Source organism: Dioscorea cayenensis, chromosome 4 (assembly GCF_009730915.1).
Source record: "Dioscorea cayenensis subsp. rotundata cultivar TDr96_F1 chromosome 4, TDr96_F1_v2_PseudoChromosome.rev07_lg8_w22 25.fasta, whole genome shotgun sequence".
In the NCBI taxonomy this organism is placed as follows: Eukaryota; Viridiplantae; Streptophyta; class Magnoliopsida; order Dioscoreales; family Dioscoreaceae; genus Dioscorea; species Dioscorea cayenensis.
In genome coordinates this window covers 292,041-313,662 of record NC_052474.1, presented here as the reverse complement: position 1 = coordinate 313,662, position 21,622 = coordinate 292,041, and the positions used below count along the sequence as shown (strand labels likewise).

Here is a 21,622-nt window from a genome sequence, read left to right as displayed (position 1 = left end):
TGTCTGGTTCTCTTCTTCTTCTTCTTCTTCTTCTTCGTCCCTGGCGAGAAGGAAACCACGGTATCTCTTCAGCTACTCCCGCCGCCACCTCCGCCGCCTTGGTCATGGATTTGTCCGCCCTTGGCTCCGACTACCACCAACGTCAAGCTCACAACGATTCCTCCCAATCTCAGCACGATCCCTACTTCGCTAAACACTCTCACGATGCGTCGTCATATCATCAACTACGGTTCGAGACTACTACCTTTCATCCCCCTCAACGCCTTCTACAAGACTCCTCCCCCCGGTTCCGGCCCGGCTCCATCTCCCGCCACTGCCCAATTGGCACAGGATTCCTCCCATCACGTGCATTAGCACTACCAGGACCAGCCACACGACGTGATAATGTTGGTGCTTACTGAAGCCGCCGCGGACGCATTTTCTAGGACCATCGGCGCTGCGGAGCTTGCCATGGCTGAGATCAATGAACGGCTGTGGCATGGCAAGGGAGTGGGTATGATACCGTCGCTAGTTCAGCATCATCATCACTTACAACTCCCGCATGCGCACCAATATCACCAGCGTTCCCTCCCGACGATGCAGCACGGAGTCATATCGATCAGCCCAGTGGTAAGTAATCTGATTCCCTCTCTTTTCCACTAATTTTTTAAGCCTTTTATTTATAATTGCGTTCTTTGTTGGATAGGGAATTCCTTCCCTGATTGTTCCCAATGCTATGTTCTACCCGTTTTCCAAGTCTTGCTGCTCAAAGTTATTGCTCAGTTCTGTTTTATAGTAATTAGCTTTTGGTTGCTTGATGAAATCCTTATGCAAGATCATCTCTAACTGTTCATGTGGCTTGAGTAGTTTGAACTTTCAAAGATGCATTTAGATCTTCTAGCATGCCATTACCATAATCTTGACATCATTTTCTGTCTAATGGGAAATCCCATACCTGAAAGGTTTTACCTGCGATTCTGAAAGATTATCATTCCCTTTTTGTTTGGAAAATAATTATTTTATTGTTTACTTTCGGATTTCATTGATATATTGGAGATAATTTCCCAATTTATGGTTCGTCTCATCCACTATTTCTATCAGGTATTTGAAACCAAAATTCATTTTAGTAAATGATGTGCCATGAGTTGATGCAATCATGCATCTGATTTTGGTATGCGTGTGAGACTCCATTCAGTCTCTATTCAGTTTTGAATATGGTTTTGAAGAGGCCACAACTTTGAAACATTTATACCACATTCTATTTCTTGAAAGTTAGATCATCACAAAAAGCATCTGATGACACCATATCAAATCTGGTGCTTTTTAAGGAAAATGGCACCATATTTATTCTAGAGCATGTTGTAGTTGCATTCATCCATATCCGGGGCCAATATTCAATATGAAATAGATTTAATGTATTACTGCCAAACTGTCTCTTCTACCAAGGTTATTGGCTGTGACATTTTTCCCAACCATATACTTGCTGTTGGACATTGCTTGAGATAGTTAATTAGGAAACAGACTTTATCACATTTAAACAACTACAGAATGCTGCTTTTCCAATGACAAATTTGATATATAGTTTCATTCCCTCCTTGCCCAGTGTTCTGCTTCAATATGCTTGATAGTCTTGTAGATGAGGCTTCACCAAAGGCAGGTATTGATAGTTATTTTCCCCTTTTATCCTCAATATAGTGATACCATTTTTAGGGAACCAATCATTCCTGAAAATTTTAGTTAGCTATTGATGATTTATGCCAGGTTCAAAGCATCCATTGCCATCTCCAACTCAGCCAATGTGGAATGAATATTCACGTCCTCGATTTTTCTTGTTGGTTTTGCTGTAGTGTCCAAGTCGTAGTTTGTGTGCAGTTGGACCCCAAGCTTAAGCTCACACCTTCTTATCCTTTTAGAAAACAAATAATTGTCTTTTTCACTTGAAGACACCTTTACTTTGAGCTTCTGTTTTATTTCCAGTTATTCTAACAGATTCTGCCTCTTGTAGATTTTTAAAAATATCGTAGCCTTTCTGCAGATTGGTGATAGAGCTCACACAAAGGTGGTGGTGGTGGTAGAAGAGGTGACAGAGGTGATTCCAGTAGCCAGAGTTCAAGACAAGACGCTGGAGATCCTCCTTTCCACTCCTGATCATTGATCATCTTATCCTACACTTGCACTAGTTATGCGAACTTCTGCATCAGATATTGCCCAAGCCCCAGGCCAACACCCAGCAGAAGTTTCGGTGGTTGCTTCTACATTTAAATGGCACAATATCCTGCCTATTGCCTGGTGTGATATTTGTAGGGTTAACTGTGACAGCTTGGAAATTCTGGAGCAGCATAAAAATGGAAAGCAGCATAAGAAGACCATGCAGAGATCTGAACATAGACAAGCTCAGGTGAAACTAATGGTTGAATCACTAGTGAAGAACATTTCCAAGCCTAAGATAGTCCGTCCATGGGTTCCAGAAGTGAAGACTACTCAAGTGGGCGAAGCAAACAAAAGCTGTCCACTGGTGTGGGATCAGAACACTGCCTCTGTCTTAGCACACAATGATGCAAAAATTGTTCTTGATCAAGTAGTTGATGAAGCATACAAATTGTACGATGGGAATTTGAGATTGAGAAAGCTTTAGACCCAGCAATTGGCGAAGTGAACAAAGCCTCGGGTTCATTGGAAAACATACCATCCAGAGTCTTAAGCACAAGGTGCAATGTCAAATCCAAACATCTGGATAATGATCATGAGTAACGTTCGAGGCATGCCAAGGTTCAAATGCCATTACCTAATGCAATGTTTTCTGAGGTGCCACTATCCAATGTAATGCCATTATACGATACAATTTTGTTAGAGATATCACTATCCGGTGCAATGCTGGCCGAGGACTGTAATATTGCTAATTATGCTGGCGCAACTAGAAAAATAGAATGCCTTTCCCTAAATAAGTAACCAGAATATGATGATGAGGTTTGAACATGGTGGGAAATGTTTCAGTTACTTTGACCCAGCTACAGGTCACCTCCTGAGCGTCAAGAAGCAACGAAGGGTCTGCCCTTGTGTAATGTGATGTCTGATATATTATCTGGGTTTGAGTGTCATTTGTTTGGTAAGAAGCACTTGTCTTGGATCAAAAGGTTCTAAAGACCAGGGTTCTGTGTATATGTATTCCTTCCAACCAACATAAAGCGTATCATTCCGTTGAGAAGAGCTATGAAATGCTCCTACAGGAGTCCCTCCCCTGAACTGAATGACATGTCATTAGATTTTTCTGGTTACGAGCAGCACTTTAATCAAAGCTGAGCAGATGTAAAATCTGAAGATGAGATGGATGGGTCCCAGATCAAACAAGAATTGGGAGAACAGAAAGATGAATCTCCGCCCACTAATATCTTTGATGTCAAAGGCCAAAATAAGAGTTTAGAGTCTCTGGTCACACGATTTATTAGTCAGCCACCTGTGACTTGTGCAACAATCAAACTTGGAAGGAGTGAATGAGGGTGTGATCACTCTCCTGGCCGCAGATAATGCACTTCCTGTTCCAGTTTATGGTTGAAGTTGAGCAATGGTCTCTCGCTTGTGGATCATGTACAGCGAGTATTACAAATTTTTAGGGTACCTGTTCAGTAAGTCGGTTTATCAAGACTTTATTGACAGAATATTATATCCAGAACGTCAGTTTATATGTCTTTACTCAACAATCCAACAGGGTAAGCATATTGCCAAACTCGGTGTGCAAATGCTGGAACTATAATACTTGTGTTTTTGTTCACTACTCGCTGTTTTTATATTTAGGGGCCGTTTGGTTCGTGGTAATAACATATTATCACGTAATGAGATTATCATGGTAATATGAGTGGGAATGTTATATGGTTGGGAATATTACGGTAATTTAATATAACTATGTTTAGTTGGGAACTCTTATTACCAGGAATAGTTACATTCACAGTATTTTAGTTGTCACAGTAATTAATTTGTTAAAAATATAAAAAAAGTTATAAAGATTACTATAAGAATCCAAGATAGACACCAAATTTGGTGGTAATAAGATTATCACTTTCTTGGTAATATTTATAAGTTGATAATGTGATATAACCATCCACATTATCATCGGTGCAATACCAAATGTGATAATATTTTCAGATTACCACGTAGTACGTGGTAATCTTTCTACATTACCGCGAACTAAATGGCAAATTAAATATATAGTATCATTCTTAAAAAATAGTGGTTCTTGCCTACGCAGCTGTTCTTTTTTTGTTCTTTAGCTGCTATTAAAAGTTTAATGCTAATTTTGCAAAGGAAGCTTCCCATGAGCTCAATTATGTTCTAACATATTCCTATTGCTCTTTGTAGTTGTGCTTATCCCTACAGTTGTTATCCAAATTTAAGCAATAACAAAATAGATAAGATTATCTGATGCTCAATATTTGTTTTTCCTTTTCATTTATTTATATATTTATTCCTTTAGTATTGGCCGAAACGCATCCGTTGGAAAGGGCGGTGTACACCATCCATCCCTAAACCACTAATAACTCTCATGGCGGACGATCTCGACCAACTTCTCGATAGTACGCACCTTCACTCTTTCTCTCCCTCTCTGCGTCCTTCTTCTGACCTTAACCCTATCGTGGTTCTCCAGGTGCTCTCGATGATTTCTCCAAAGTAGATCTAGACCATGTGCAGAGGAGTGGTGGCGCTCCGGCGTCGTCTTCGACAGCGACCGTGCAAGGGTTGGGGATGGGGTTGCCTGGGATTGAAGGCAAAGAAGAAAGGTAAGGAGAGGGTTGCTGGTTCGGTGAATAATGCTTCTTCACGTGCTTCCGAGGCTCTGGAGAAGCTGACCCAGCAGACACGCGAGGCTGTGCGCGGGCTGGAGTCTGCTACGGCCGCATCGGGCACGGGAGGAGCGGGTGGTGTTGGTGGTTTGGGGAAGGATGAGGAGGGGATGGTGGAGGAGTTTGTCAAACAGTTTGAGCAGCTCTCTGAGTCTCAGGTCAGCTTTTCTCCTTGATTGACTTGTTTTAACACCTGTTTTTTTGATCAATTGTTTTGAGTTTTCTCCCTGCTTGTCATTCTTGAAGATGGTACATTGCTAATTCTTTGTTGTTTTTTGTGGTTAAAGATAGTGACTTTCTTAACTTGCAAGAATATACCACCCCTGCAGGGGTCGAGGTTGGAACCAACATCCTACTCGTGGCTTCCACAATTCTCCCAAAAAAATATATATATTTATTTATATCTTAAAGATAGTATATTTAGGTTTGACTTCACCTTGCAATTTACTTTTGATAATCTGGAAAAATAGTCCTTCATAGATTAGACAGATGTCAATGGGCAGGGCCTGAATGACATTTGATTGGCATGCTGTACAAACTCCAAGTGTATATCATTGCTCTCTTATGAGCAAACAATGGCAGCATATTAGAAAATTTTAAGAGGCTGAAAAATCAAACAATGGCAACATATTCATTCGTGGAAATCAAGAAGTTTATGGGAAGTTTGTTAACGGTGTTAGCTATGCCAAGGTTTCTATGGCCGTTTATTGGTATTTTTGTGAGGGGACTCTTATTTAGGTTTCATAATTTTTTTTTTTTTCAGGTTTTTGAATTTGCCTATTATATGTTTATTGGAAGTCTTTCTGACATGTACCTTTACATGATATTCTCAAAGATTTTAGTTTCTTATCTCTGGGTTTTAAAAGAACCAGGATTCTGCTTGAACTCTGATCCTCTGATCTTTTATTTTCTTATAGATATCTCTTTCACTGTATTTCCAATTGGTCATTACTTATATCTAAAACATATGTATTCTTTCCTTGGTATAGGACGTAAATTCCCTTGTTGAAACAATGATGCAACAGCTTTTGTCTAAGGAGATTCTCCAAGACCCAATGAAGGAAATTGGAGAAAGATACCCCAAGTGGTTGGAGGATCACAAAAGTGGATTGAGCCTGGAAGAATATGAAAGATATCATCACCAATATGAGATCATTCTGAAGTTGAATGAAGTTTATGAGCATGATCCGAATAACTACAAAATGATTGTCGATCTAATGCAGAAAATGCAGCAATTGGGTCATCCTCCAGATGATATTATTCAGGAGCTTGCCCCTGCCTTTGATCTGAGCAATCTTGATGGTCAATTGTGAGTATCAAAATCTTTTTGACATATATATAGCATGTTTCCATCTCTCTTTAGTCAGCATCTCATATCTAGTGAGCATGCCCTATTGGTGAAGATGCATGGCAGTACAAGTTTATCTAGTTTCTCTCACAAGAACCATAGGACTTGCTTCTCTAATTAGACATCGGTATGTTTGTCATGGCATTGAGGCATTATGTTCTCATCATGCTTCTCAAGTACTCCTGACAGAATTTTCTTTTAAGTTTCTTTTGAAAGAAAAGAAATGAGATTTCTCAAATCAGATAAATGCAGAGTGCTTCAATAGATGTTTCTGCTATCACAATATACATGAGAATTTATTCTTGGACTTCATCATGATGTTGTTGTTGTTGTTGTTGTTTTCATTTAGCCAAATGTTGAACTCCATCAATTGGTGGAGCTGCTTGATCAATAATTGATGCTCCAATATATCTCCCAAAATCATATTTTTGATTATAGATTTTGTCATTTTATGCATATTGTCTTTGCTTCTTTTGTTGCCCCATTGCAAAATCATTGAAGTTGAGCCTATGATTTGCCATAAAATCATCCTTGAAGAATTGCACAACTTATATTTGCAATATGTTTTGTTGGTCGCTATATTGACACTTGGCCTATAACTAGAGGTGCTAAGGGTTTTTGTTTCAGGGGAATAGAACCACCAAAGTTAGGATTCAGTCACTTCCACAGCGTGGCATTGGAAATTCTAAAAGATTGCTTTCCTGATTATGACTTGCTTAAAATTTATTTCAGGGTTGGACCTTTGAGGTCCATTATAACAATGAAGACCACATCTTAGAATATTTTCCATATTAATAGCATTTCGATGTGTACCCTTAGGAAAACATTAAATTGCATCTAAACCCTGAGAAAATTACAACTTTAGTGTATATGTTAAAAAAGAACAAAATTTGCATACATATATATATGGCCAGGAGGTATGCAAAGTTTTGGTGTTTTCTAGAAATTTACAGGGCGATATGTTTTTAAATTTTAAGTAATTTAGGTTATCTCACCATTAGACATGAGTTACATTTCTGAGCAAAAGTGAGAGTTTTAACAAAGTATGTGACTCAGGCAACCCTCCACCTAGTTTTTGTGCAAAGTTAGCATGTGTGTCTGAGTTATTCACTTGTTCTGACATAATAAATTTGCCAAAAAAAAGTTCTATCATTGATAAATGGATACTGAATTGCATTCCCGTGTTAATCCATTTTTGAAGTGACAAAATGGTCTAAAATTCCAACATTATATGTTGATAAAATCACTTATATTTTTGCGTGGTCTGATCTTTGTGTTTGTCTCTTTGGTATACCCACAGGAACCCGGAGCTGCCTGAGTCTGCTTCAGATTGTTGTATAATGTGAAATGAACTATATAAAGTTTTTACATTTTTTAAAAATATGTCTTATTCCAATATTGCAAAATAAGCTAAAAGGTATGTACCGTTTATTCTCAGTTTTATTGCAGTGGTATATAATTTAACAATATCGTTGTAATGATAATTCTACATTCTTATACAATAAAGGAAAAATCAACATGAATCTTTGTATTAATGAATGAATAGATTGGAAATCGTAGTTATGGTTTTGCTTAGGCATCAGACGGGCCAAGCCAGTGCCGACCATTGACGAAGCTTTTGACAAGGAAAGGCCGAGCCGACTCGAAATCAAGTTCCCGTGCCCATGATGCACTGCTCACTGCTTCCGCACCAGGGCCCCAGCACTTGTAAACACCAAAGAATGCAGTCCTGAGAGTAGATAGATAGAAGCAGCTAAGCTTAAGTTAAATTATCTCTTTTGATTTGATTTTTACGTTATGAATTGCAAGGGAATGGAATGATTACATACGTGTTCTTGTTACTGGAATGATCCCAGTCATCCCAAGCTCCAGGTGCTATCAGGTCATCAAAGTAAGTGTACGCATAAATTATCCTTGAATACTGTCCCATTGCTCTTCCTACATACAGTCTGCCGGTGCCGGTTACTTTACAGTTAACAAATGCGAACCCAGTTCTCTCACAAAGAGACTTCCGGTCATGTGCTGCAATCGATCCGAATCGGTTTGCAATAGAATGCAGGTGACAACCCTGTGAATATACATTTAAAAAAAAAAATAATCATTTCACTTTAATACTTCAAATTTAGAAAATAACACAACGTAGTAATAATACTTAATAGTAATATAACCATATATACCTTGTACATTGACCTGCCATTGCCAAAGATGAAGTCAATTGAACCTTCAATGTAGCAATCCTTGAAGTAATGCCGTCCTGCATCGTCACAGAGAGTGTCTTGAGCGCCATAAAATCCACAGCCATAGAAGTATGCCTTATCCCCTGAAACTCTGAACGCCGCTGCCTGCCATCCTTCCATCCCGGGCATTGGTGCTGGAGCTGTGTTCTGTATATAAAATAAAGCCAAACGTTATAATGATGATCATGCACCAATGGAGAGAGAGAGAGAGAGAACGAATGCACTTGAGAGTTGAGATAGGATATGGATAAGAAGAAGCAAATTAAGGAAGGTGATCATCATCATCAACATCATCATCATCATCACCATCATCATCATCCTGCTACTGCACTGATGTCTCCGATATGGGGTACTTAGAAACGAGAAGAACTCACCTTGAAACTTATATTCCTAGCAATGAAATAATTAGCAAAAACAGTTACAGAAGCAGTGTTGTAAGTGCGGAGTTGCTGGCCGTTGGGTCCTCGGTCACAAGCCCGGTCGTGCCATTCAACCACCGTCTCGTTCCTTCCAGCTCCTTGGAAAGTGATGTATGGCTTCGTCCGTGGAACCACCACCTTCTCTCTAGTTTCAATTAAAGGAACAATAAACAATGAGTGATGGAAAATGAAACTTCAAACTGAGATTTTTACTAGTTTAGCAGTTAATTAATTACATGTAGACACCGGCTTTTATCTTTATGATGACACGCTGGGTGTTGTTGTCTGGGATGGAGTCAATGGCTTCTTGGACGGAGAGGAAGTCACCAGAGCCGGTAGCATCCACGGTGATCACTCGTTTGCTGGTTGGGCCATGCCACTTGTGATGGTGTTTTATGGTGGAGTTAAGCTCACATGCATGTGAGCGTGTGGGAATGGTTATGAGGGTGGAGATGATGATGGTCATGAGTAGTAGTAAGACCATTCTTTCCTTCATCTCTTTCTCTATATCTTTCTCCAATGGGAATTATATAAACAGGATATCAACTAACTAGGCTGGAATTGGATTGGAATGTGTGGGAGAGAGACTAGAGTGAGTTGAAGTGACAATAGCTCTCTGGTGTTTTTGGGGGAGAGTTATAAAGAAGAGTTTAAGAGAGTCATGTGGTGGAGATATATGCTAGCTAGGTTGGTCACGAGGGAACCACTATTGAAAGAATTGGAAAGAGAGAAAATGGATGCCATGGTTTTGTCATCACTAATATAAAATGCTAGTCTCTCCCAACGGTCATTGTTTTCTATCCTTCGGAACCTCCAAACCTTCAACAGGACCATGCAGTAATCTCTGTCTCCTGCTCTCTCTCTCTCTCTCTCTCTCTCTCTCAATAACACAGTAACGTAGAAATGATAAATTATTTTTCATCATAATAAATTAATAATAAATAGCGGGAGTGGAGTAATAAATACAAATTAATCAAAAAGGATGCACACTTTATATATGTAGAATTTCAGGCTTTCATTAAAAAGAACTTTTTCATGAAAGAGAGAGAGAGAACATGTGAGAGGAAATCTAGGGAGAAGAGAAAGCAAACCGTATACTGAATGATGGGAAAAAGTTGTGAAAAAAGGTGGTGAAATTGGAGAGCCTCAACGGTCATTTAAGAGGGAACATGCTGACGAGCATTTGATGGGAAAGCATGGCGTTTAGTGTTTTGTAATGTGTTTCTATTTTTATCTCTGTTATTTTTTTTTATTTTTATATATATAGTTTCATTAATGTAAATAACGAGAGAGAGAGAGAGAGAGAGAGAGAGAGAGAGAGATGAACGTTAGGAAGGGTCCCAAGGAAGATCGAAATGGCAGATAGCTGGCGGTACTGTTGTTGGGGTCCATTTGGAATCATTTGTACCACGGAAATGGACATACTTACAAGAAGGCCCAGCTCCCGTGACATTCCAAACATCATGTGCCTCACGGCCAAATATTCGGGCTCCCAATTACCTAATTAATTTCTGTTTAAGGTAAAAAAAAATTAAAAAATAAATAAATAAATCACATCCAATAGCAAAAACCCCACAGGATGAAACACAGAACAACCCAGCCAACAATCCACTGGTTGTGGAGTAACAACCCACCCACACTCAAAACAAAGCCTAAAAAAAACAACCGGTCTCTTATAGACGCTAAAAAAAAATTATGATAATTAATACGACATTATAATCTCTCATTTATTAACAATTTACTCATATTTATTGTAAAATTTTGTCTATATATAAATTATTCTACAATAAATATGTAAAAAGTTTATTGAAAACATATATAAATAATTCTAGAACTGTGGATTAACCAAACAGTAACCACCTATGATTGTGATTAAGCGATCTCGAGTTTGAACCTTTCAGATTATAATTTATATTCAGGATCATTATGAAAGTTTTGAAAATTACCTTTGATTCCCCCCTCCAGGATTACATAGCATGGGTTATCTCTAGAAAATCAGTCAAATCACCGTAATTAGTGCACTATGTTTATTTTTTTACTTTGTCATTTGTCGATTTTGTCAAAAAAATTGAAATAAAAACATTATAATAATTCATTCACTATTCTAATAATAATTTTAAAAATAAATATAAATAAATGAATTTTCGTAAAATAATTCACTATTTTAATACTCCCTCCGTTTGTTTTTATCTGTCGTGATTAACCGAATTTTATATACCAATAAATTTAGTTATTTTATAAATTTTTATAAAAAATTTGTTTTTTTTTCAAAATTATTCCTAATTTATATTTTTTTTTCATATTTAATTCTAAGAAGAGAATTAAATAGCATTTTAGGATAGTTTTGAAAAAAAATAATAATAAATGTTTTTTTTTATGTTAAAAAATTATAGATAAAAAAGAATACGGGAGAAATAAAAAAAAGAAAAGGAGGAGGAGGAGGAGGAGTATTCATTTAATTTGGGATTTTTTTTTATATTTTTTATAGTGTTATCATTTTCGTTTCAACGATTTGGTTATCATCGGAATGCAGCAACTCCTTCTCCCAAAACCTCAGCTTTCTTCTCCGCTCCTCATCAATCCCAGAGTTAGAATTAGGGTTAGGGTTAGCGTTAGAGTTCCCGTTCAGGTATCCTCCTCCTCCTCCTCCTCCTCCTTTTCCAAGCAATTGGCGACCGAGACGGAGCTCCTCCCCAATGCTCTACGCCGCAAGACGAATCCCCTCTGGACGCCCCGTGGTTTCACTCTTGGCGTGGACCTCGGAGACTCCCGCACCGGGCTTGCCCTTGGCAAAGGCTTCTCCCCTCGACCGCTCAACGTAATCATCACCAATTCCGTGAACTCCCGTTATTTGTGGCTTCTTATCTATTATTCGGTGGTTTTAGGTATTGGACCTCCGTGGTCAGAAGCTGGAGCTGCGACTCCTGGAGATTGCGGCAAAAGAGGTATTCGATGCTGTGACTCTATTTGTTGTTGTTTTAGTTCTGTGTTATCTCGCGGGGATTGATTGATTTGGCAGTTGGGGATGATCAGGAGGTCGATGAGTTCGTAATTGGGCTCCCAAAATCGCATGATGGGAAGGAAACGCAGCAATCGAACAAGGTCCGTAGCATCGCTGGAAGGCTGGCGGTGCGAGCTGCTGAGAGGTAATAAATCACTTCGCTTTATAGTTTATAGTTACAGTCTAAGGCATCAAAATCTCTCCTTTTTGTGCTTTGTTTATTGACTTGATTTCGTATAAAAATCCTCTTTTTTCCGATAATCATTGCATGGAGAAAAGAGGCCACCAAATTCATATTTGGACCGTGAGGAACATAGCAAAAGAAGAAGGGAAAAACAGCAAAACATAAAAAATATTTTAAAAATATATATATGGACTAAGGTATACTGTGTGAAAAGATTTTGTGCTACATTAGATGCAAAAAAGGCCCTTGTTTGGTAATTGTATGCTATCAATGTCTAGTATAAGGTATTATTGTGCAATGAATGAAGAGCTATATTCGTCTGAAGCAAAAATATTAATTAGGAGTATGTTTGGGTCTTGAAAGTATATTGTTGCCTTCATTTTGCAAATCCCATGTTTCTTTTGGTTTAAAACATATGGGATCCAGAATAATGACCATACAATAGACAGAATTTTGTTCATGTGTGTAACAGTAATGGCTTTTATGTATGATGGCAATCTTCAAGAGAAGATGAAATGCCACACCAGAAAAGTTCTTGATTCCCTATAATGTTAATGGTTCTAATTCTGCAATTTAATTGTCACCCCTTGAAACTTTAGATTATTCCAAGAATGTAGTGCTCATGTTTAATCATAAAATTAAAGGTGGTTCATGATCTGATTGTACAAACTGTTCCTTTGATTGTTTTGACAGAAAGAGTCAATGTTTCTTCTGGCTTATGCTAAGACAGTTAGAATTTTGGTTTATGATAAGTTGTACCATTTCAGCAGAAAGCCACTCACTTTTGTCATCAAAAGAGAGACATTGTTTGTCTCTGCATAAATTGGTTAATCTCTATTTTTTTTTCAACATACACAGAGGGTGGAGAGTGTATCTGCAGGATGAACACGGTACATCAGTGGATGCCCTCGATTTCATGATTGAAATGTGAGTAGCTTCATTCATATGTTCCAAGGGTGATTTATGCATTTCACTTCTTTTTTTTTCTTAATTCTTGCTGTAATGGTTCTTTGTTTTCTTGATTTTTATGTGTTATTCATACTAATCATTCTAATAAGGAAACAGCTGCCAAGTTTTTATTTTTATTTTTTGAAACGAACTACTTCTTACCTGTAGATTGAATCATCAGGGAAACTGAGTTGAGTTATCGAAGGTTTGATGTGTTTTGCTCATGGGATTCTGTAATTTTACTGAGTAATAATTGAAATGGAAAATGTCTCAATTTTTCTATGGTTGTTCAAAATGTAAATTTGACCATAATCTCTCTTTCAGGGGTGTCAAAAGGTCTTCTCGCCAGGTGAAAATAGATGCTTATTCTGCCATGGTAATTAAATCTCCATAAATAAGAAAATAAAGCTAGTTCTCATGTACCCATCTCCTGACATATAGCTAATTCTGGGTGTGTTTTGTCTCCTTTTTTTTTTTTTTTTCTTTCATGTAGATGGTGCTGCAGCGATATTTCTCAATGTCAGGGCATGGAGCAGAGCTTGTTCTTCCGAAGCAGGCAGAACTACAAGACAAAATCCGGAAAGGCCCTGCCCGAGACTTGGATTTCCTCTCGGAGGATATTTACCATACTTATCATCTCTCTGACTCTGACTAAACGTTCAACTTCAATTAATAAACATAAACCAGTTGTTTGTGATTCTGATTTACTGAATCAAGAGTTTCCAAAAATATTTGTTTGGTTAAAAGAAACACTTATAATATGCATATATATATACGCTAATTAATAAATAATGGAAAGGAAATGAATTTAAAAAAAAAAAATGGTACACCACCTCCCTCGAGTCAAAACCAAAGCTGTGTCAGGACGGGCCAAAGAACCCCGAATCACTTCCATCCAAATTTTCAATGCTATTACAGTAATAAATTACAGTAATGTTACTGATGAAATGAAACCAGACGATTGCTGAGATGGTCAAAATGAATTTGAGGTTACTCGAATCAGATCAGAGTAGCAGCAAGTAATATTGTATTCATCACAACACCTCATCGCCCCTGTTTGCATCATTTCAGTAGAGCTTGCTGGGCAGCTCAGTGGTTTCCCCAAGTCGCGGGAAAAAAGCTTCCCTCTCTAACAAGTTCTGAAGGGAAGACATTACCTTCATCAATGCTACCCATACAAATGGCGCACAACAGAAGGCATAAGCAAACACTGACAGAGCTCTCACCACACCATCTGAATACCAAGGGCATGCCATCACAGCCAGACTTCCAAAAATACCCAGCCATGGCGTGAGGACGGGAAGTGGTGGAAGTACAAAGGCATTGATCACAACTGATGAAAGAGCCCCCGAGCCGAGCAGATAGAGAGACCAGCCAAGAACAGGGTGAACTGTCCGGGGTATGAGAAAGAACGGGACAGTGTATGCTGCTATTATTGACCATAAGGCCAAGCCCTTGAGCATCAAGTGTAAGATCGAAATGCTTTTCTCTGCTCTTCGGTTATAACATAGCTTTGTCAGGCTAGGACGCGCTAGACGTGTTATGGCAATGATACCAAGATACATCACAGCCTGGATCAGCATCACTGGAAGCTCAGAGCTATACCTGGTATAATATTACACAAATCATTTCCAAGCAAAAGATGAGAACTAACACAAGCATTATCCGGTTATACAAAATGTTAATAAAATGTAAAATGAGCCAGACCATGTTTCCTAAAGATTGAGATGGCATAGAATAAGGCTTACCCGAGATTGCTCCGTCGTTGCTCATGCCATGAAAGGCCTAATGGTAGGACAGGCCAGGACCACCAGTACCAAGGCTTCAACCATGGTGCACTAGGAAATGTTATCACACTGTTAGGTCCGCATGGTATGCTCCACCTAAGTTTTAAATCTGCAATTATTTTGAAAGGAACATAATGGTTTAATAATGATGATAATTAGATCAGAACTTTCCACACTTATTACGATCCCCAAGACTTACAGTAGTAGGAAGCATCCATCTGGTACCCCAAGGGTAAACGGTAGAGTCCATTGAGTTTAGAACCATTGACTGGTGGATGGTACATGGGACGGTCAAGCAAATCTGGAAAATAGCTGGCAAGAAAGCCCTGATCAGCACCATCGGGGTTCTCTCGTCCAATTTCCAATTCATGGAGCATGTTTTTGAAAACATCAAGTGAAGGCTGCGAGAACAATTGAAAAAAAGAACATGAAGTGGAATATAGGATTCACTGAAAAAACAAAAAGGTTAAATTAAATAGAGGAAATATAGCTATTACTATATGGTAAGAACTACTGTGCCCAAAAAGGGGCTTTCAGGTTATGGCTGACCGGAGCTAAGTCAGTAATAGTTAGTGGTAAAGCACTTTATCCAAGCTCTATAAACTTCAGACACCACCAGAACACTTATATTGCGCATCCGTATGATGACGCAAGTGATATACTTAGTCAAGGCATGTGCTTTCCAAAAACAGTCAGAGGCATATCCAGCTAAGAGCCCATGCAAGTCATATAAAGTAACAAATTAGTCACACCCACACGATTCACGCCTTGTTTTTCTTCTCTAAATATATTCTTGTCCACTGGGAAGTTAGAAAAAGTCATCAGATTCGAGATCTACATGGGAGAGTGGACCAAAACATCCAAACAGTAGTAGGTTGACACAAATAAACCAATGGCAATATATTTAAAAATCCAAAAGTGAATAGAGACAGGTGAGCTAGTTGTAACAAGAAAAACAAACGTCTTAAATGCGCTTGCAGCCCCATCACTTGGTTTATTCCGGCATCACAAATCGACCTTAACATTGAAACCGAATAAAAGAATGGACCACAAGCATGGAAAAGTTTTAAATCAATATCTCATGACACTTGAGATAAAACCAAGATTTAAAGAATGCAAAAAATTTAACTAGGATGAATTTATGGATTGTCTCACCTGAAGAACAAACAGACCAGTATGAAAGATGCAAGGGTTAATGAAAACAGCACAGAATTGCCCACACTGGAAGAGTTCATCAGTCTTTTGGAGGAAAAGGTTGTCTGAATCAAGCATGACAACTCGATCATATGCCACCAAGCTCCAAGCATAAAGTTTATTAAGCGTTAGCTTAAACCTGGTATTGAAGTTGCCTTGCTTCTCATATGGATTCTTTAAGTTCTCAACAGTGACCACTTTGATGCCATCCTCCTCTTTCCTGTTCATAAAATAAAAAACCCATCTCAGAACATAAAAAAGGTTGAATCATTACCCAAAACTTGAAGCTCACACATAGGCAATTAAACATAGCATCAGCATATGTATATATATATATAACAAAAATAAAATAAAATCAGAATGTCAAATGTCACCAAGGAAAACTGATATAAAATGTTGTGAATTCAATCAAATTCGCATCAAAACATATACTGAATCTGCACCCAAATTCAAAACTGATTTAGCATAGCACAAGGGATCTCGTATGAACTTAATGATTAACACATTTCAAAGAGGGATCTTTTCACTTGAAAAAAAAAAAAAGGAACCCCCACCTTTTCCATTTTCTTTGATGGGAAATATGATATATGTGCATAACCAGTCAAGAAATAAAGTTTGGGATGAGTATTGATCATATACACTCCAGCTGTTCAATCAAATCCAACTTTGTGGTTCACAGCCCCTATTGATGGTGCTCAACCACCAAAGCCCCACATAAACAGGCTCCAAAGTCCAACCGAATTACACCAACACCACTGACAAATCCAGTAAGCAATAACATTAATGATTCAATCTAACACTCTATTTTCAAAAATAAACAAGAACCACACAAAGAAACTAAAAAATCCACTCATTATCATCTATAGAATCATAAAATCTTCCCAAATAGAACGAAAGCAAACAAATTTCTATAAATTGAACGGTGTGTAAATAGAGCGATTCCAGAAAGAAGTGATAACTCAAAGAAACACATTTTCAACGGCCGTTGACAATACGACACCGAAAAGAGTCCTTCCACGAAGAACCACCGGATCTTGTTGGAGCGCGGCCAGTGGCAAGCCCGTAATTAACTTCAAATCCAAAGGCAAACTGAAATTCAAACAGATTTTTTTGGACGCGTTTCATCTATTTTCGGCGGAATTAAAAGTCAATAGTCCCTGAACTAGAAAACTTCCCGGACTTCTACTCCTAACTAGATAAAAATTAATTTTTTAAGTAATCAAATGACAGAAAAACCCAAACAATTGTATTGTTAAGGACTAAGCCGGCCAAAGGCAACGGGGCAAGGGCAATCTTCAAAAAAATTTAAAAAAAAAAATGCTGGACTTTGGTCATCATCGTCTTCTTCTCCGATAAAAATCGGTTCTTTTCTTCAGTAAAGAAAAATAAAAAGAAAAAGACAAATCGAAGAACACCCCATCCAGTCTGGAAGGATTTCGTACGGATCGATGAATCTATTCGATCAGACAGCAGAGAATCCCGATTTCCTCCCCACCGTTGGATCCCAGTAATTTAAAAAAAAAATAATACTAATAAAATTAGAAGAAAAAAAATGTAAAAAAATTGTAATTTTCGAGCAAATAGGAACATCAGAGGGTGAGAACAGAGAGACTTACATGGTGCGGACCCAGCGAAGAGGGACGTCAACGGAGGCGATGACGACGAGATCGGCGTCGACACCGAGCTTACTGAGAGACCGCATCATGACACGAGTGGCAACGTAGAACTCGTAGTCCCTCGGCGTCCCCATGTACATCATAGCAGCATAAGCGTGCCTCTTCTTCCCTCTATCCTCCTCAGCCGCGTAACCACCAATTGCAGCCGAGATCGCCAATAGAACCACCACCAATCGCCGCAGAATCCCCCGCCCCGGCTCCATTATCAAATCGAGTAACAAAACTACAAACAAACCAACCAAAACAAGAACTACTACTCTTTAATCTACAAGAGATGGGATCTAGGGTTCATTGCCGAAGATCCAAAGGGGGATATAGAGAAGAAGGGAGGGAGAGGAGAAGGGAAATAGAGAAGAAGAGTAGTAGAGCGCTTCTTCGTTGTTATTTCCTTTCTTTTTTGTTTTTTCTTTGTGGCTTTCTCTCTCACAGACTCGAGGTCGAGGGAAGGGGGGGGGTTAAAGCGGCAACGAGGGGAAGTGCCCCAAAAAAGGTTTTTGGAGCCTTTATTCTCACCCCTCTCTTTCTTTACAATGCACGCCCTCCCAATCCTTTTTATAGATAAAACGGGAGCTGTAAACGAAAAAATGGCGGGTGAGGTTATAACCTTCGTAAAATAAAATGTCTACAAAAAGCAAGGCCGACAAATAGAAATATAATAATAATAATAATATATACATACAAATATCAGTTATCACGTGACTGCCTTGTGACATGAGTCCATTATAGCATCCCCTGATTTCCTCGTGATTCGTGCTTTAACACGTGGAAAAATATCCATCATTGACTCGCGGCATTATAAATTTTTAATAAGAGTCATTAAATCATCTTTTGAATAATACACCACTATATCTATATAACCCTTCACATCTTCTTATAGGATGGTATTTGTTATTTTAAAAAAAAAAATTAAAATTATTATCCATAAATCAAGGTAACCGATAGGTCTTTATATTTATTTATATTTTTAGTAATCCTTAAATATATATATATTTGTCAATTATTTACAAAAAAATTAAAAAAATTTTAAAAAAAGTGGGTGGGTGTTATAGGCAATTTTCCACCCGTACACGGTGATTAAAGACTATATGGTGTATGAAAGCAGCGTGGCCGATGAGCCAAGGAGCAGCACGCCAAGTCGTCTTCTACCCACGCGCCATTGGACTCAAAATCCATTGGCGACTACGTGGCCCCACACAATTAAGTCCTTGGCTGGAACGGGTCCCACCCCTTCACACGCCAACGACAAGGTCAACCAATAACAACTCATGTCCTTCGCTTCATCTTCACCCTCGGATTTAAACCCCAACGCATCTCAAAGCATATTTGTCAAAGTTTGAGGACTTTTAAAAATGTTATCATATATCAAAGAGTTCCCATGTTCTTTGGAGCAATTTCGTCACTTCTTTCTAATGAACATGCATGAATATGGTGGCTACTACATATAGTTCCTGATATTCATGGAAAAATCCAATCTTTGAGCATGCACCCTGGCATTGGCACATTGCATTCATGCCTTAGAAAATGTTTTTTTTTTTTTATCTAAGCAATAGCTATTTTCGTATCGCATTGAAATCGATCATCCAATGATCTTTTCACATGACGATTTAGATAATAAACTTGTACCCATAACTAAGATCTCGTTATTATAATTGTGTTTTAAAGACTTTGAACTTAAAACCTCATGAATGTCTCACATTTGCTTTTTATAATAAAGTTATTGGTTGAACTAATTATTTCACGTGAACTAGCTTCAATTTGAAAAATCTAAAAATTAATAAAACAAATATATATATTGACAAAACGTGGACAAATTAAATGTCAAGACGTGCACATGTATATAATTAATATCTTAATATATTTATTCTCTCATTTTACATGAACTGATGTTAAAACTAATCTTTTCACTAAAAACATAAATATTCTACATAAAAAGATACAATACCAATAAATCAAGAATTTGTTTGCATCCGATGTAATATATATATTTAAAACTACACACTCCACAAAAGTATTTACATGCTTTGGGACTATTAATGTTTTCCAATATTAAATCCATTTGTTTATTTTCTATCTGAAGAACAAGAACGCTAATTCATAAGCTTAGATGACTTCTCTTGCTCTTGTTGGTTATTAAAATATAATTAGTATGATAGTTTCTATGTATTTTTTTTGATAATCACATGCCGTCTTTCACCGACTAAGTCACTAATAAATGCATAAAATTCAAAATATATTCTGTGTTTGAGCTTTATGTCTTTATCTCTTAGAACAATGTTTGTTTTCTATTAAATATATTCGATCTCCTTGTTTTTTGAAAACTTTACAAATGTACAACGTTCAATGACAAAATAGATGATGCTTGTCCTGCAAAAGGACTAACTTATATACGTATCCATTAATAAACTAATCTAATTAATATATATAATAACTATATGCCAAGTATATTGCTAGGTGTGGCTTCAACTGAACTTTTTTGTGCTGGTGGAACCGAGGAAGGCGAGGTCTGAGGATTTTGGATTTATTATTAGAAAGACCACAGAGGTTTGAATTAATTATGAAGAAATAGATAATTTTTTTAATATATATATATATATATATAATTATTTATTTAATTAGTGCCATAGCTGAACAGTTTGATGAAAATGAAAGAGATTATAAAGAAATATAAAAGTGGATCAATAATAACTTATACGCCAATCAGGAGAACTTTTTGAAAATTACAAACACAATTGATGGATGACAGTGTGCAGTTTACAATTCAATGTTCTCTCTTAAATCTTAAACTAAAAATATAAATCCTTTGTCGAGGGTGATATTAAGGTTCAATCACCATTAAAATAAAATGCTAATAATTACTCGTACGGCATCCAATTGAAATTTTGATACATGGAACACTATGACAACCACCCAAAAGAGAAAAAAAAAACCATATTTGTTTTGATTGACTATTAGATGGATTGACTGATTAATTAAATCCATATACTTAATGATAAACTAATTAAGTTTTGGAGAAATTTTCAACACGTCATTTAGATGTACGTGTTGCTTTGTGTGTAAGTAATAGAGCCAATTCACTTGAATAAGTCCTGGTTCCTGGAATCCCATCCACCCTGCCTCACATCTCAAGCAAACCAAGTGGAAAGCTAACAAATTGACTCATTATTGACTGGGTTTTGTAAAACCAAGTCCATTGTGTCTAAAAAACCAGGCTTTGACCATGCTCCTCCTTGTAAAAATATCTCTCTTTTTTAAAGATACCCAAAAGGCCAAGATTAAAGAAGAAGAAGAAGAAGAACCCAACATTACAGTGGTCAAATGGGTCAAAATGATGTTAATGAATGGGCAACCACCAAGCAAGTGTATGGTTAGATGCATAGATATATATATATATATATATTTTTTCTTAAAATCATCCAACCATAAACACATGCATTTCCTTATAACAAGGGATATCTCAAGCAAAGTTTTTATTATGTCCTGATTCATTGACCATGATGCCATTCATCGTTAATAAATGTCTAGCTTTTATATATGTTTTCTTTCATGTTAGGCTTAGTCATTCATTCCCTTTTCTATTGCTTGGATATTCAAAGCTTTGTATCAATCATTCTAAGGAGAATGGAAGGAGACTAACTTATAAAATCTTAATTATTGGTTATTTGGGTTTATCTGTTTCTAAATAATAATAATAACAAAAAAGAACAACTAGTCAAGTGGATGGAAGGATGTTGAATAAGGATAGCCACACAAGTAATTAAGGAATTAAGACACGTCTTTGTACTTATCGACATTTGTTTAACCTATTCTTAATTCATTCTTAAACATCGCCTAGTTGCAACAAAGGACAGGCCCAAAGGGAATCAAATTATTATTAAATTCCCAAGTAAAACTAAACTAACATGTTTATTTTTAATGAGCCATGTTGTTTCAAGTTGGACTTACTGAAACCTCTGATATTTTATATGCTCAAGTTTAATAAATTTGAATTTTCTTTATTTGTTTTTGAAACTTGCA

General features: G+C 37.3%; 4 protein-coding genes across 6 annotated transcripts; 2 read left to right on the top strand and 2 right to left on the bottom strand.

Moving 5' to 3' along the window:
* The first annotated feature begins 46 nt into the window (after positions 1-46).
* On the top strand, positions 47-7,599 carry LOC120258480 (peroxisome biogenesis protein 19-2-like). The gene is given in 7 exon segments (XM_039265904.1): positions 47-609; positions 2,015-3,686; positions 4,448-4,547; positions 4,619-4,728; positions 4,730-4,972; positions 5,804-6,123; positions 7,463-7,599. Coding segments are annotated over 5 exon segments (750 nt in total). The 5' UTR covers positions 47-609; positions 2,015-3,686; positions 4,448-4,516; the 3' UTR covers positions 7,509-7,599.
* LOC120258479 (probable pectinesterase 68) lies at positions 7,583-9,506 on the bottom strand. 2 transcript variants are annotated; one of them, XM_039265903.1, is made up of 5 exons: positions 9,055-9,506; positions 8,774-8,963; positions 8,340-8,546; positions 7,992-8,230; positions 7,583-7,866 (listed from the first exon to the last, which is right to left on the bottom strand). In XM_039265903.1, the coding sequence occupies exons 1-5, from the start codon at positions 9,312-9,314 to the stop codon at positions 7,839-7,841; spliced, it is 924 nt and encodes a 307-aa protein (XP_039121837.1). In that variant the 5' UTR covers positions 9,315-9,506; the 3' UTR covers positions 7,583-7,838. The 2 variants fall into 2 exon arrangements, with proteins under 2 accessions (XP_039121837.1, XP_039121836.1); XM_039265902.1 differs by having other exon boundaries at positions 7,583-7,891; positions 9,055-9,499.
* Positions 9,507-11,265: 1,759 nt separating this feature from the next.
* Positions 11,266-13,663, top strand: LOC120258176 (putative pre-16S rRNA nuclease). The gene is made up of 6 exons (XM_039265529.1): positions 11,266-11,636; positions 11,704-11,763; positions 11,852-11,964; positions 12,862-12,930; positions 13,276-13,327; positions 13,445-13,663. The coding sequence occupies exons 1-6, from the start codon at positions 11,346-11,348 to the stop codon at positions 13,604-13,606; spliced, it is 747 nt and encodes a 248-aa protein (XP_039121463.1). The 5' UTR covers positions 11,266-11,345; the 3' UTR covers positions 13,607-13,663.
* Positions 13,664-13,807: 144 nt separating this feature from the next.
* LOC120258173 (putative glucuronosyltransferase PGSIP8) lies at positions 13,808-18,118 on the bottom strand. 2 transcript variants are annotated; one of them, XM_039265528.1, is made up of 6 exons: positions 17,549-17,679; positions 16,487-16,687; positions 15,894-16,152; positions 14,938-15,139; positions 14,700-14,847; positions 13,808-14,556 (listed from the first exon to the last, which is right to left on the bottom strand). In XM_039265528.1, exons 2-6 carry the CDS (start codon positions 16,525-16,527, stop codon positions 14,019-14,021), a joined length of 1,188 nt encoding a protein of 395 aa, XP_039121462.1. In that variant the 5' UTR covers positions 16,528-16,687; positions 17,549-17,679; the 3' UTR covers positions 13,808-14,018. The 2 variants fall into 2 exon arrangements, with proteins under 2 accessions (XP_039121462.1, XP_039121461.1); XM_039265527.1 differs by lacking the exon at positions 16,487-16,687 and having other exon boundaries at positions 17,549-18,118.
* Between the last annotated feature and the right edge of the window lie 3,504 nt (positions 18,119-21,622).